This window comes from Octodon degus, unplaced genomic scaffold, assembly GCF_000260255.1.
Source record: "Octodon degus isolate 3935 unplaced genomic scaffold, OctDeg1.0 scaffold00070, whole genome shotgun sequence".
Taxonomy (NCBI): Eukaryota; Metazoa; Chordata; class Mammalia; order Rodentia; family Octodontidae; genus Octodon; species Octodon degus.
In genome coordinates this window covers 7,008,744-7,024,453 of record NW_004524646.1, presented here as the reverse complement: position 1 = coordinate 7,024,453, position 15,710 = coordinate 7,008,744, and the positions used below count along the sequence as shown (strand labels likewise).

Genomic DNA, 15,710 nt, shown 5'->3' with positions numbered 1-15,710 from the left:
GGAGATTAGGGGGCTCAGTCTGGAACCCAGAAATTAGCCACTGTGTCTGGTTGGGGGTGCTGGAGCAGAACCGGGGATCACACCAGTAGGTGGCACTCAGCTGCAGAAGTGGGGGATTGTCGCATCAGGGAGGTGGTCTTTGAAGGGCAAGGGCCTTCAACAGCTTCCTGTGCCTTCACGCCCATGTCTGGTTTCCTCACTTTCACTTAGAGGAAGAACGGGGAAGTGAGGCGAGGCTGGCTCAGAGCGAAGTCCCCAGCAGATGCTGAAGAGCTCGGGTCCCAGCCGGAAAGGAAGGGGAAGTCAGATGCGAAGGTAGGAGATGAGAGTTTATTTAGGAAGTTGCAAATGGGAGGAGCAGCCGCCAAGTGAGGGGACTTGCCACAAGGTGACCAAACTTCCCAGGGTCGGGGACCTCTAGCTTCATCCTTGTGGAGGGCTGAGTTGGTTTCTGAAAGAACTGTCCCCTGCTTGGTGTGATCTAGGGCTGTCTGTGTAGCGTGCACTGGCTTTACAAGGGCTTGTCCACTTCCTCAAGTTCGCGGCATATGATGCACTCCTGGTGGTAAATACACAGCCACCCGCCACCCGGCACCTGTCCTGTGTCATCCTTACCTACACCTCCCTCTAAGAGGCAGCAGCAAGCAGAGCTGGTCCCAGGCAAGGAAACAAGGGAAAGATTGAAGGTGGCCCTGGACAGGGGTCTAGGGGAACAGGCCCCCAAGGCCCCTCGTGCCCCAACCCAGGTCCTGGGCTTGAGGCCCCAGGGCACCTGGCTAAGGCTTTCAGGGCTCTGGGAAGTCAGAGCTGCAGCTCAGGGGCCAGGGCAAATGCCAAGGAGGAAGGTAACCTGCAAGGACGCACAGTGGAGGCTTCAGCAGCAGAGGCTTCAGGATGGTGGGTTACTGCTGCCAGGAGGCCTCAGGCAGAGCAAATCACGGGCTCCCTGTGCAGGCGGCTCTGCACAGGCATCAACATCACTCTCCTGAGGATGCACAGGCAGGCCCGGACCTCAGTGCATGGAGGCCCAGCTGCGGGAACCTCACCCTGGCTCCTTGTGAGAGCCCCACTCAGCGGGAACTCTGGGACTGCTTGGGGTTGGTGAATCTGGCCAGGAAGAGGATGTTCGGGCTGTTTGCATGGGGCACAACCACCAGGAAGGGCCTGTTGAAGTTTACAATCAGCGGGTTGTATTTTGCAGATTGCAGGACTAGTTTGACTCCTGTGGCGGCAGCTGCCTCTGTGCCCTTCTCGGCCACATCCAGCACAGCCTTGTGGAAGACCTGCAGGGACAGCATAGCATCACTCAGGGACAGGTGTGGACAGCGTGTAGCCCTGAGCTCCCTCTGCGCCCGTGCTTGTCCTCCCAGCAGCCCCATCCACTTGTTCTGCTTTGGCCCTTACATGGACATGCACAGTGAGGCCAAGTCACACAGCCAGACGCCTGCTGGGGGTCCTCTGAGTGCCTGGTCTGCTTGCCCCACCCCCCGGGCTGGAAGGAGGGGCAAAGGCAGTGCAGGGCATCAGCCCCATCCGCACCGAGCAGCTTCCAGCAGCCCCCACAGGAGGGGTGTGCTGACATATGTCAGCATCTTCACAACCTATACCCCCAGCTCCTTGCGTTTATGTCGAGGCAGGGGTCTCGCTGAGCGCTAAGTTCCCCGGGCTATGCTGGAAGTCAGCCTCCGTGGGGTTAGTGTCTCAAGGGCTTCCTGGGCTCCTCCTGGGCACAGCACCCGAGCTTCTTGTCCTGGCCATGTGGGGCCCCTCAGCACACGCACTCCCATTCCCGAGCTCTTGGAAGACGGTGCACACACAGCTGGGGCTGTGGGCTCACTCGGAGGAGGCTGAGGGCTGTGGCCACCCCTTTGTTCTAATGGCTCTGCCTCTGGAAAGCAGCCTGGGAGCACCAAGCCCCCTTCTCCATACTCTTAGCACCATAGCTACATAGGCAGGGCACTATTACCCTATGACTGTCACCCGTCCCATCAGGCAAGTAGGAAAGGCCCCCACTTTGCAGAGGAGGAAGCCAGGAGCGGAACAGTTTATCCCGTGGCAAAACCTAGCAGTATCAAGGCTCTCTGATGCCAAGCCCAGCGATTCCTCGCCACAGGCTCCAGAGCGCACAGCATTGTAGGGAGCAAGGACCAGTTGGCATCATAGCAGGAGAAGTGGGTGGTCCGGGGCACCCCAGGCAGGCCATAGCACACTGAGAAGTGAGGTTCGCCCAGCCCTCACCCTTCAAGTTCGGGTGCAGAGACACTTACCTGGGAGACCCTCAGGTTCCGAGTCCCAGTGATCCCTGAGAGGTCGGCCTCCCCAGAGAAGATCTTCCTAATGCCCAGCTTGGGGAGGACACGTTCCAGTGCGTACTCATTTGAGATGGAGAACTTGGGCAGGTAGAGCTCATCTATCCTCCTAGGACAGGAGAACCGTGTGAACATCACTGCCTCGGAGCCCGCTGCCACCCTGGGGGCCACGATGCCCACCCTTCTCTGGGGGAAAGTGGTCTGTGTCCCCCACTTCTTCACCCCATATTTATGCTTCTTTTTAACTGTGATGCTGGAGTTTGAACTCGGGCTCCCACGCTAGGCAAGCGCTCTACCACTGAGCTGCACCCCCAGCCCTTTTAAAATTATTTTTGAGACAAGGTCTCCTGAAGTGGCCCAAGCTGTTCTCAAATGTGCCACCCTTCTGCCTCACCCTCCCAGAGTACTGGGATTCCAGGTGTGTTTTCTCTTCTTAATTCATTCATTGCCATGGGCATCTGCCAGGCAGTGTAGCAGGCTGAAATCGCAGCCCTGTCCAAGCCTGGCCTTGCCCTTCCCAGAGCTGAGTGGGAGGTGCTCTCAGGGATCAGGGACCCTGCAGTATGTGAAAGACTACATGGAAACCCAGCAGCTTGCATGGTGGACACCAGAAGGACTTCCTGGAGGAGGTGGTGTCTAGGCTTATTCTCAGAGGATCTGGGAAAAGAGAGGGCAGGCGGCAGCTGGGAGGACTCAGAGATGTGAGGCGAGAGCTCCCGGGAGTGGGGCAGCCAGTGCTGGGGGGTGAGGGACACAGGGGTTGCAGGGGAGCCCCCTGCATGGACGCCTCCTTTTCCTTCATTTATACTCCTAATGCTTCGTCACTGTTGTCCTGGTCCTAAGCCGCCAAGCACAGAGTGAACGGCCGCGCGATCCCTGAGGGAGCCCAAGGCGTGCCAGTGCAGAGCCGATCCCCGCAGCCCGGCTCACCAGCCCTCCAGTGCTCACATTCCTTTCTGTCTCCCTCTGCCTCCAAGAAGCTCAGGGTGCTGAGGCCACGTTGAAGACGCTTTGTGACTTAGAATGTGCTAGGCTGAGAGGACACCTTGGCCCCAGTCCCACCTGATGGGTCATATTATTAAAGATGACATCAAGTCCAAAGCTCCTCCCCCTCCAACAAGTGCAAAGAGCAAAGCAAGCCCAGCCTCCCCATCCCTGAACTGGGTGTCCCACGACTGTGTCCTGCAGCCCTGGAAGCTGAGGTGCAGGATGCAGGCTTGGGCGGGGGGCTGGGGGAAATCCACACCTGGTCCTCAGGCGATCTCTCCACCGCCTCAGTGACTCTGGAAACAGCGCAGCCTCCACTGAGTGCATCTTGCCCTCATCGGGGAGGATGAAGAGCGCGCTGGCGTTGCCCGTGTATTCCAGCTCCACCACAGTGCAGGACAGCTGCTCGTCCCGGAAGTAGGGTATGTGCACATTCTCTATGCTCATCATGGGAACCTGTGCCCACCGCTTCTTAGTCATGTAGAACCTTGACTGGATGGTGTCTCGGGGGTCAAAGGGCACCTTCCACTTGCCTAGTGGAAGCAAGCAGTGGGTGAGCCCCATGAGCACCAGGGGTCCTGCTTGCTGGGACCTGCTTTGTCAACTTCCTGGAGCAGTGACAGCACGCATCGTCCACAATTGCCAAGGGTCTCTTGGGATTTAGAAAAAACCTTGGGAGGGGAAAAGCTGCCAGGAGTAAGGAATGGCTACAGGCTGAAGCTGCAGATCAGAACAGGCCAAGAAATGAAGATCTGGTCACTGGGGCAGAGGAGAAAAAGGGAGTCCCTGGGACCTAAAGAGGCACCCTGCAGAGCAAGCTTCGGGGATGTAGGCCTAGAGCTACTTCTGTACCCCAACTCCTCTGCTCCCCTACAAGGGCTTGTGTGAGTGGAAGGAAAGAGCTGGACCTGCCCCTGCCTGGCCGTGCATGTGCAGGGGGTGTCAAAGTCCTGGAACAGCATGGGTGGGGGTGAGTACAGCCCAGGGTGAGAGTGGGCTTTGGATCCAGCCCAGGCACTTGCAGAGTCTTAGGGGCAGGGTTGCAGGTGCCCAAAGCTGCAATCTGAGACGTGCTGGCCATGGGGCCTCCATGGGCCAAGGACCCAGCTCACACCTGCCCTCTCCAGGAGCCTGTGGTCTCTCTTCCCCCATTGGAAGGATGGCAACTGCGAGTTTGGGATTCGGGGCCCAGCAGCTTTTGACTTTGTATCTACCTGACAGCACGGAGCTGTTTCTCGTGACCAGCAGCAAGGGTTTCTCCCTCCTTTAGGTTACATCCTCACCTCTCCCTGGCTCTGGTCCTGCCCTCCCCCATCCCACACCCTCTGGGCTCGGGCTGGGCCCTGTCCTCTGTTCTCTTCAGAGGGCTGCCTTACATTCTTGCCTAGGACCTAAGAACCTGCCCTCCTTCTGCCCCAGCGATTCCCAGCCCCACCCACAGGGTCCAACTCTAGCCCAAACACAGCAGCCCAGGTGAGGGGTGCCCAGTCCCCTTGAGGGGTGCAAGAGGTGCCATGAGCATGGGTATCCTGAACATGGGCTGGAGGTGGGCACATCTGAGCCCTCCCACCTACAGCACCCCCCATATCTGCCTCCCCTCCACACTGGTGGCTCTAGAGCCTGCAGGGCTCATAATTTTGCAAAGGTAAAGCTCTGCGATGCTGCTCCAGCACCAGGGATTAGACACAGAGCATGGGGGCCTCCCTGCCCACCTCTCAGGGCACCGTGGCAGAGATGAGATGAGGCTGCAGCTCCCGTCCACCTGGAGGAGCTGGATGGGAAAGCTGTGCCTTGTGGGCTCCAGTTTCCATGAGAATGGAAAGCACTGCTCTGAGACAGATGCTGTGTGGGTAGACTGGAGTTGTGTCCCAGGGCCCGACTATACCTTGGGGAAACCCTATGGGAGAAGACAACCCCTACAGGCACCAGGCCCCCATGTGGTGGGCACTCCCAGAACCCAGTGAGTTCATAGTGCCACAACTGAAGCAGCTCTGAATGCTCAGAGTGAAAAGCCCGCTTCCTTCTGGCCCCATGCCCGGCCTGCTCCATCACCTTTAAAGAGGATGTAATTCACCAGGACCAGCATGGTCCCCTGGTCCAGGCCCTTGACCAGCTCCAGGATCTTCCCCTGGGTCTCCTTCTTCACGAAGTCATTGATGAGCTGTTCAGCAGCTGTGGGGTCCTTGAAGCGGGCAGTGAAGGTCTTGGCTTCATACAGAGTCCGGGCGTCCTCCGTGAACTTGGCCAGCAGCTGCAGCTGCTCGTCGATGAAGAGGGCATTGCCCACACTGAGCTGCAGCTGCTCATCGGGCTGCCGCAGGATGCGCAGGATGTGCTGGAAACCTCGGTGCATTTCAGCCTCGGAGGTCTCTGTGAGGTTGAACTTGAGGCCGTGGAGGATCTCCACCAGCGTGGTGTTGCGGGCTCCCAGGGACGCCAAGGCCAGCGCGGTGGAGATGCTCACAGGGGAGAAGACGATGTTCTTGTTTGGGGCTTTCGAAGCCAGCTGCTTGTAGAGGCTGAAGGCGAAGTCAACATTGCTGGTAGCCAGTTTGAGGTGGTCCACATGCGTCCCATTGTCCCTGTCCTCTGAGGTCAGAGTCCCCAGGTCTGGTGGGTGGCAGAAGACAGCAGAGCAGAACTCAGCCACCAAGAGCCCCAGCGCCAGGAGGAGTGACATTGTCTCCACTCTGAAAAGCAAAGATCATCTGAATGCAGAGGGCCAGACCACGCCTCCTGCTGTGCGCCTTGCCAGCTCTGTGACCTCTGAGGGGCATGTGCTCTCCCTGGCACCGAGTGTGCATTACTACACCCTGGGCTTCCCTTCACCCCTGCCAGCAAGCACTGTGATGCTTGCCACCTTTCCCAGTGGAGAAACTGGGCGCAGAGAGGTAACGAGGCTTGCCCACGGCAAGTAAGCAGAGGAGCCAGGCATGGGCACGCGCTGTGTCCAAGCAGAACACCTCTGCTCCCTCGACAGACCCCAAGCAGAGGAATTAGAAAGCAGGGGTCCCCTTCCTTCGTGACCTCCCGTGTGTCCAAGGCACAAGCTGGGTCAGGTGTCCTGGGCCAGAGAGCAGAGCACCTCTCAGCCTTTGGAGGATTCACCAAGCACTGACACAAGGGTCAATTGAATATGTATCCCTGAAAAACTTGGGGTATAAACAGCAGAGTCCTGGAGGGCACCCCATGGGCTCCTGGTGCGATGAAAGTCAAGCAAAGTAGGCATCAGACTCTCCGGGACCTGAGGCAGTGAGCAAGCGGGGTGAGGGCGGCAGGCCAGACAGTGGTGCTGAGCCCCGTCCCCACAGCAGTGGAGGGCCTTCCCAGAAGCCCAGGGCAGTGGAGCTAGGGAGCCTCTGCTGCTTGCTGCTTATTTACTCTTGGGCTGATGCAACATTCCCGTGCCAAAGCATGGATGGTATTTTCCCCAAACATTATTTCTAGAGAGAAAGGGCAGGAAGGAGGTCAGGACAGACACACAGCTGTCTCTCTGCTGGGTCAGGGAAGTGGAGTCTCCACACTGGCCCGGAATCACATCGTACCCATTCTGACAGTGGCGCCCAGAGTCCAGCAAAGCCGTGGCTCCTCCTCCCCAAGGGTCACACACACAGCTGGCTCCATTCAGAATCTACAAGTGAGACCTGCATCCCGCACAGAGGAGGGGACACAGATCCAGAGACAGAGAGCCCTTAGAGCTGCCCCAGGCTCCTGAGCCAGCACACAGAGCCCCAGCTCCTGGCCGCCTCCGCTAGCTGCCCTGTCACCCTGCTCCTCAGGGTTACCTGCCCGCCAGGAGAGCTGCGTGCAGAGTGTGTTCCTGGGCTTCCTTCCCGGAGCTCTGGGTCTCTGAGCTCAGCCACAGCCTATTTATCCCTGCAGGCTCCTCCCCCTGCTCAGGGAGAGCTGGCGGGGACAACAGCCTTCTGTCCTCAAGCTGGAAATGTCCACAACCGTTTCTGGGAATTAGGACTTTCTTCATCTCCCAGAACCATCTAATTAATGATGGGAAATTCTTCTCCCCCCAGCAAAACTACTCTGTCTCCTTAGCTTTTCTATGTCTGAGATGCTGCTGGGAAGAAAAAGACTCAGAAAATTAAAGAAAACCTTTGAAAACATTCCCCAGAAAATCTATCATGGAGAGAGGGCCCCAGGTAGCCTCTTGGTCTACTTCCCAGTCCCTTTGTGATGTCAGTGTTTGTGTACACAGAACTAATCTCCATGCAAACTCAGACAATTCTTTAAAAATACAAGGCTCTGTTCTTTTCTAGAGCTCTATTTGCACCTTCAGCCCCCTTGGGTGGGGTGACGCAGGGCCCTGCCGCTGGCCTGGAGCGCTCCTGCTGTATGCCTTGTGCTGTCCTGTAGCACTTCCCCAGTAGTTGGCTGGCCTCTTCCCTGGCTGGCAGGTCCCCTAGGTCTTCCTCTTACCAAATCTTGGGGCTATCTAGGGCTCACACGTAAAAGCTTCCCCTGGATGGTTCACAGTGACAGCCCCCATTCACAGTGGGTCTTGAGAAACCTTGGCACCCTGGGGCTTCCGCAGAGTGGTGGAGAAGCTGCTGGCCTCACTCCTGGTGAGTTTCAAGCTTTAGCATGAAGAAGGCCTGGCACAATCCTGAGGCTGCTGCTCAGCTCGCTGAGGGCAAACCTTGGGGATCCCAGCCCCCCTTCTGCCTGAGTTTACTATGCAGAGCAGGACCAGTTCCCAGCAGGTGGCTCAGAGATGAAGTGGGGTGCTGTCCCCTACAGTCTGTGTCATCAGGAGCTCTACTGTGCAAGTGTCACAGGACGTTCAGTCGCAAACCCAGCTGGTGTGGGCCTGCCACTTGGCGTGGGCTCTGAATGTACCTGGGATGCGTGGTAGGGAGACGCGCGAGGCTGCTTGTCACTTAACGCCACTTGCTGTGTACAGGGAACTTTATAATAAACGGCACTTCAAGAGGTTGAGGCAGGAACGTCAAAAATTTGAGTTCAACCTGGTCAACTGAGTAAGACCCTGTCTCCAAAACAAAATAATAAATCTAACGGCGGCGGAGAGGTGGCTCTGAAGGAGGCACTGGGTTCAGTCTCGAGTACTGTCAGCTAAGAGAGGGCTCTTGCGCTGATCATGGTTTTATTGTACTTCGGTGAGTCTGGCGGCCTGAGGAGCGCACTGCGTCGTACTGTGGTGGCCGCAGCGTCACCAGACACCAAGAAGTTTTCCACTCCACCTAATCTTACCGGCCAGCCACAGGGTGGTGGCCCAGCGTGGGCTGCAATGCTGTCCTGCTCCGCACGATGGCGCTGCAACCGTGAGCTCCTTGAGGATGTCTCTTCACAGCTACATCGCTGAAGTTTTGAATAAATGCTTGTTGGCTGCACTGCCTGAATTAACAGGAGCTTGCTTCTGTCGATGCCTAAACGATAACTGATGTCCTTTCAGACTCCAAACATTTTCACACATTCTACCACAGACCTACCCAGTCTGGACTACCTTTTTTTTTTTTTTTTTCATTCTGTGGGGATCAATCCCAGAGCTTTTGCTCTAATTTACATCCCTGACCAGTTTATTTTTACTTTAAAATTTGAGGCAGGGTATTTCCAGGTCACTGTGTTATCTAGGTGGGACTCAAACCTGCGATCCTCCTGCCTTAGCCTCCCAGAGTGCTAGGGTTATAGGCTGGTCATTTTTAAATTACCAGAGTCCAGGAGAATGAATGGCTAACACAGGTCTGAGGCTGATTTCTGTGTCATGTGTGGGCTGAGGAATGGCTCCACTCTGTCAGGAACCCAAGTCCCTCTCTTGTTGCTCCACCGTCCCTGGCCGCCATTTACCTGGTCCAATAGGGCTGTTACCATGACTACCTTCCAGCCAACAGGAAGGGCAACAGGGATGGACACTCTTTGTTAAAGGGAATGGGGACCTGTGTGTTGCTCTCCGCTGGTCATTTCCTCTGCGCTGGTCAGAGCCTGGTCACATGGCACACAGGGCTGTAAAGGAGGCCCTGACTGATATGTGCACTCCAAGTCAGCCTGTCTCAGCTGAAAACATGGGGGTTTGCTGCGATGAAGAAGAAGCGCTTAGACACTGGGGTCCCGGTACCCTCTACAGGGCTTCTCAAGTTCTCTGGCAGTGGAGAACAATTTTCTTTTAAATTGCACTGACTGAGTGAGCCTCCATCCCAAGGTGAAGACAGGTGATTCTATCCCCCTGGGGATGTTTTCTGGGGGCTAACCCACGCTGGGAGCCACTTGCCGCCTGGAACTTCAGACCAACTTCCTGGCCTCTTCTGTGGACCCTGAAGGTCTCCAGCAGTCTACTTTGCCCCAAGCGCTGACTTTAGCCTTTCCTTTGATTCTGCAAGCGCCATGTACATAGAAAGGCATAGGGCAGGTCTCCGGGGTCCCATGCAGCGCAGGAAAAGCCCAGGTGACCCCAGGCAGCACCCCCTGGAATCCTCTCACTCCTTTGCCCTCTGCTCACCTTTACTTGGGTCCCGATAGCTGATGGGCTGCAGGGCTCTGGGAACCTGTGCACCTCCTAATTGGCAATTTTTCAGGAATATTCTCTTATTGGAGTCCAGGGAGCCCCTTATTTCTAAACCTCACAAATGGAAGCACAGAGGAAATTAGGGGCAGGCTGGTGCCTGCAGAGAAGTCCACGGGCTTGAGGGAGGGCGCCCTGAGCTGTGACAGACAGGCCACGCTCAGAGAGTGTCCCTGTAGTGGTGATAGGGCTGGTGATGAGAACTCTCGGGACCTGCCAGAGCCTTGTGTTCATACCTTGTGTCCTAACACCATCCCCAGCCACTTGGGTGCTCCCTGAGGAGGAAGAAGCCCCGGGCGTGGGTGAGCCTGGACGGCCTCTGCCTGCGGTCCTGCTTTCGGATTCCCTCTCTGCTTTTGGCTCCGGGGTGCATGTTTGTTTTGCATCTGCATAAAATGGTCCCCAGCTAGGCCATGCCAGGACACATCCAGGGCCTCCTCCAAGAGCAGCATTTGCTTCCTCTACAGAAGAAGATACAGTGGGCTTCCAAACAATATAGGTCGCCAGGTGCTTCCCCATATGTCACTCACCAATTCTTTCCTTTAGTCTACAAATGCTTAGAGAGAGATTTCGTGTGCCAGCCATTACCCAGGGCCCTGGGCAGCCAGCGCTAAAGAAGATAAATAATGAGCCTGCTATCCAAGTACCCTTGTCTGCAGTGGGCCCTGTGATGGACTCAGGGGCAGCTGCTCTGGAGCTCTGTAAAGTCAAGATTACCGATCCTCAGGGCCACAGGTGGCTTCTCCCGCCTTGTACCCCTCCTGCACTGGGGACTCTCCCTCTGTCCCTTCTTCCTCCATCACTGCCTCTCCTTCCTTCCCCTCCTCCTCCCCTCTTCTTTATCTCTACCTTCTCTGTCTTCTCCTTTGCTATCTCTTATAAATTTATGAACCATTCTGAGCCATGAGACAGGTTGTGGTTTTGATGTGGTCTGAATGTGGCCCCTGTTCCCAGTCCTGGAGACTCAGATGCTGGGGGCTTGGTCCCAGGGTGGGGTGCTGAGGTACCAGAACTTTAAGAAGTGGGATCTAATAGCAGGTGGTCAGGGCGTCGAGGGCACCATGCTGGGAACTTGATGCCATTCTCAGAGGACCCTGGTGGTGCCCAAAAGCGAGCGAGATGTTCTAGAAAGAGTCTGTCTGGCCCCGATCCTCTCTCAGCATTCTCACCATGCACACAGAGTCCAGAGAAGTGAAAATCACTTTTCCTAATATTAGCCCAGACACTCCATCCTCTGTGTGCTGCCTGCTGAGATCTGGAGGTTGAAGGAAATCTGATGCTCTCGCCCTGCCTCTCTATTCCACTGACCTCCATGCAAGTGCAGGAAGCCTTTCCAGCTTGAATTTTGTCCTCCGTGACGCAGAACACTGTGTGCCTGCATCATTCCCAGGGGAGGGCTGTATGCACCTTGCCAAACTTGGCTTAGACAGAAAGTTTTGCGGAAGTTCAGCTGTCGAGTCCACTGTGACAGCACAGTTGTGCCAGTCCTGAAAATGAACTTTGTAATGCATACATAGGCTGCTAAAATAAAGAGAAGCCTGGGCCATATGATGACCAGATGCCCAGTGCTCGGGAGAGCATCCAGGAGGCAGGTGTCTCCTCTTTTGACCCAAAGCCAAGGGGCCTGGACATCTCTGTGCTGCAGGGCTTATACCCTGGGAGAGAGCTGCATGGCCAAGAACAAGTGCTGCGGGATCTACCCCTGTAGGGGACGAGTGTGGAGCCTGCTCCCTGGCGAGTTCCTCTTACCTCAGATGCAACAGCCTGGCACATTCCACAGTTGACCTGGGAACTGCAAGCAGAAAGAGAGCCCGCTGGCCAAGGCCTTTGGAGACTTGGCCTCCTGCATGCTCTGTCCCTGGGGTCTCTCAAGCCCGTGGAAGCCTCTGCTCTTGTGGCTCTCACCTGCCCGGTCCTCACCCTGGGGGCAGGGGCTCAGGTAGTCCTCAGACAGTTAGTGCCACCTGCCTGCACTCTGGATGGGACAGGTCAGGACAGCTGCGCTGCGTTTTCCTCAGCTCCTGTGCCTGTTTATGTTGAAACAGATCTCCACTTGGGCTTTCCTCTGGAGCGTTGTCTCCAGGTTCTGGTCTAGGTCAACCTCCAGGGAGGGGGCAATTTGGGAGAAAAATCTCCTGAAGTCTAATCATGTGTCTGCCAAGGGCCACAGCTGGTTGGTGGTGGAGCAGGTGGTGCTTACGTCAAGCCAGTCCAAGGCAAGGGCCAGGCTCACTGCCACATCCCATGCTCTTTCAAAAAAAAAAAAAAAAAAATTGAAGACCTGTTCATCATGGCCATAGAGGAGAACATGATAATAATCTCTTTTTTTTTGGTTCTTTTTTCTTAATTTTTAAAAATTGTTTATTTATTTCTTTGGTACAGAATCTTACTACATAGTGATCCTCCTATCTCAGCCTCCCAGCACTGGGATTACAGGTGTGTCCACCATGCCCAGTTTTGGTGGCCAGCACGGCATGCCAGGGGTTCCAGGGCCAGAAAGCATGCTGTACTAGAAGCTGAACCCAGGTCCTCGTGCTTGCCAGGCTGGTGCTTAGACTGCTGAGCTACCTCCCCAGCCCTTGACACTTTTCCTTTGTATTTAGTACAGGCTCCTCAGTGTCTTACTACACAGATTGGACTCGTAGTGATCCTCCTGCTTTCGGTTTCCTGTGCGCTGGGATTACAGGAGTGCGCCACCACACCCAGTCTCAATCACCATCTCAGCAAGGCCGGGGGGAGGGGGTGCAGCACTGCATGCCAGGGACTGAGCCCCGGTCTCTTTGTCTGCCTAAGCAGGTGTTTTAATCTTCGGAGCTATCTGGCCTTAGTTCATCTTTAATTTTAATTTTTATTAGTCTGTGCTTGCAGTACGTAATGACTACATTCACGGGGTGTCCATGGGCATAGCCCAGCCTCACGCTTTTCTCTCCCCCTCCTGCCCTCCATCCCTTTGTCCCCTTCCCACCTACAAGAGCCCCATCTCCCTGTTGCCCGTGATGTCTTTCACGTTGCTCTCCCATTTGTTTATAGTCTGTTTTTCCCACATAAGAGAAACCATGCGATAGACAAGCTTGTGTGCTCAGTTTATTACACTCATACAATTCATGTGGAACTAGATGAGAATGTGATTAGCTCTCAAGTTTTGGATCCAGCTGTGTAGGGCAGGTTGTCATTTTTATGTGGGTTGGGGTCCCAAATGAGTGGGAACTTTGTCCCCTCTGCCCTACACCTCTGACTATGGGGGACCTGTCTCTGTGACTTGTCATGCACCCTAGTGGGCAAGCCTAGGTGAGCAGAAAGGCTCACTCTGGCTTGAGTGAGGTGAGAGCTGGTGTATGTCAGAGCTGATCTCAAATAAGGAACCTGGTGGCAGCAGAAGAGATTGGTGGAGGCTGGAAGTGCCACCTGCCTTAGGAGTGGGTGAGTGGAGCACCAGCCTCCACGGGCCCGGGACCAGCATCTGCAGGGACCACTCCTCTTCCTGTCCTCAGACTGGCTCACCTTGCAGCCCGTGAAGTCATCAGAGCCTCTGATGTGGCAGGCTTGATGGCTGCGTTGCTATTCATAGGTGGCCAGTTACTGCCTTTGAAGTCGGCATTGCTTAGGTGCAGCGCTGCTACGTGAAAGAAATCCCCAGCAAAGGCAGTGTCCATGCTGGGCTGAGGTCCTAAGTGGAGAAGACTGCACCTGGGGCACTGACCAGGAGACCAGCAGGACTGCAGGCAGAGGACAGACAGCGAGGCTGCAAGGGACAGGTCCCGGGCAGACCGGCTCGCGAGGGCCCTGCACTGCTCCTCATAGCTTTGCACCGAAGTAGTGCAGCTTCCATGATCTGGCAGGCTTAAGCCGGGTACCTCTCTGCACCTCTCGGTGCTCACAGGTTTTTAAAGAGTTCCTAGGGGGAAGAAATGAGGTTCCGACAGTGCGGAGCCAGAGAATCTCCAAAGTCCCGACTGTTCCAGGCTGTGCTCCTCGGCCTTCACCCAGTGCCTTCCACTGCTTTCTGGCTACTTTGGTGGTTGCTGGGGAAGATGTCAGCCGCAGATTGGAGGCAGGGTGTGCAGAGCCCCTTGGAGAGTGGGCGAGGAGACCCCTGCGGCAGGGTTCAACAGGCTGCGGAGAAGTCTTGGTTCTGCGTTGAAAGCTGCTCGGCCACAGCCTCCCCCTCGGTGCTGAGTCTGTTTTCTTCAGGGAGGAGGTGGCTGCTGTAGCCCACAGCCATCTGCTTCTGTTTCTAAACCTCTTCCCAGCTTGTGGCCACCTCAGCAATGGCTGGAGCCGGACGGCGCCGGCCCTGTTCACAAGACTCTCACCTCGAAGAGCCTCAGCTCCTTCTGGGCGTGCACGGAGCCCTCACCCTGCCTGCTCAGCGACACGTTCTCCCATCAGTCCTTCCAAACCACGTGAACATTGCGTCCTCCTCTGGCTTGTGAGGCGACACTAGCCGGTCATTTTACAGAGGCAGTCACAAGTTGTCTGCACTCCTTCCTTCAAGAGAGGGAGCCGAGTGAGCAGCGGCTTGCGTTAGGCTGGCCACAGTGATCTGCTCCTAATGAACAGAACACTGAATACGGCCAAAGGGCAGGGCAGCATGTCCACGACCGGGCTACGAGGGCAGCTCCAGCCGGGCGCCCTTCCTCCCTGTTTCTCTATTTCTTTTGCACCGTGTCTTTTGCTCTCTCCTCCTCCCTTTCCCTTGGAGGTCGCGCTGACACAGCCCTCTGCACAGATGCATAAAGGGAGGGACCGAGACCTCCTGCCAAAAGCCCCGTGAGTGACCTTGGATGTGGGACTTCCAGCCCAGCCAGAGCCCATAGCCCTGGCAACAGCTTGGCCCTGGGCTGCAGGGAGACCCTGAGCCTGCATCACCCTGTTCAGTCCCTGTGCAGTAACAAATGTTCACTGTCTCTAGCTGTGAATTTTGGGGGCGATTTATTCTGCGCAGTAGACAACACAGACCCGCATCTCCTGTCCTCTCGGCCCTTAGGTCAGAGGGAGATGGCAAGGAGAGAAATCGGAGGATTGCTAGGAAGCGAGTCAGGCTCCGCCCCCCGCGTGTGCCTTATGGCGGCTGCCTCACTAAATGGGAATCTCCCAGCCTTGTACTGGAGCAGATCCCCTCTTTCTACTGCACGGAGGCTGGTGACATTGGTGACAGCCAGCATGCGAGTCTTTTCTTTATGCTGAAGAGCTAACCGCTTCGTCATAAATGGCCACTGGGAGGTTCTTTACTCTCATGTACATCTGAGGAAACTGAGGCACAGAGAAGTGAGCAAGGTCCTGCCCGAGGCCACACATGGGTCAGAACCAGGTGGAGTCCAGAGCTCACACTCTAACCCCTGCCAGGAAATCCAGCCCTCCTTCCCACTGGCCTATGCCCAGCCAGGCTGTGGGGACACAGTGACCTCAGAGACAAGGAGCCAGCTACCCGGGTGGCCCAGTGGAGAGGTAGAAGCTAAGGCTGGGTCTGCACTCTGCCAGTTCATGGGAGGTTCCTCAGGTTTGGGTTAGGAGTAGTGGGCTTTGGCTTGGTGGCAGTGTGCTCCTGTGTCTCTTGGACCCTGCTGGGCCTCTGATTTTTGGAATGAGGGTGCCAGGGCACTTGCTGTGGCCCCCTTTATTTCCAACTTTCTTCTGGAATTTAGATTCAGGATATTGCAGTTTCCTCTGAGATGTCTTAGAAACTCTTTCTGTGCCTTCGCTGAATAGAAACCCTGGCTCTCCCTGCTGCCCCCACAGTCCGTCCCTGTGTGGTTGGGTACTCAGTGCCTCTTTTTCCCTGCCCAGCTGAGGACCAGCCTTTTCCCTCCAGCCTTCTGCTCCAGTGTAGCAGAACTGCCCTCCTCCATGTCCCCAGAACTGGGACCTCTCCTTCTCTCCTCTCC

At 56.0% G+C, this 15,710-nt stretch overlaps 1 protein-coding gene across 2 annotated transcripts; it reads right to left on the bottom strand.

The window, feature by feature from the left end:
* Positions 1-310: 310 nt before the first annotated feature.
* On the bottom strand, positions 311-7,181 carry Serpina3 (serpin family A member 3). Of its 2 annotated transcripts, none has more exons than XM_004635216.2 (5): positions 7,082-7,181; positions 5,349-5,986; positions 3,556-3,829; positions 2,268-2,418; positions 311-1,283 (listed from the first exon to the last, which is right to left on the bottom strand). In XM_004635216.2, the coding sequence occupies exons 2-5, from the start codon at positions 5,974-5,976 to the stop codon at positions 1,071-1,073; spliced, it is 1,266 nt and encodes a 421-aa protein (XP_004635273.1). In that variant the 5' UTR covers positions 5,977-5,986; positions 7,082-7,181; the 3' UTR covers positions 311-1,070. The 2 variants fall into 2 exon arrangements, with proteins under 2 accessions (XP_004635273.1, XP_023575470.1); XM_023719702.1 differs by having other exon boundaries at positions 7,086-7,155.
* Positions 7,182-15,710: the final 8,529 nt, after the last annotated feature.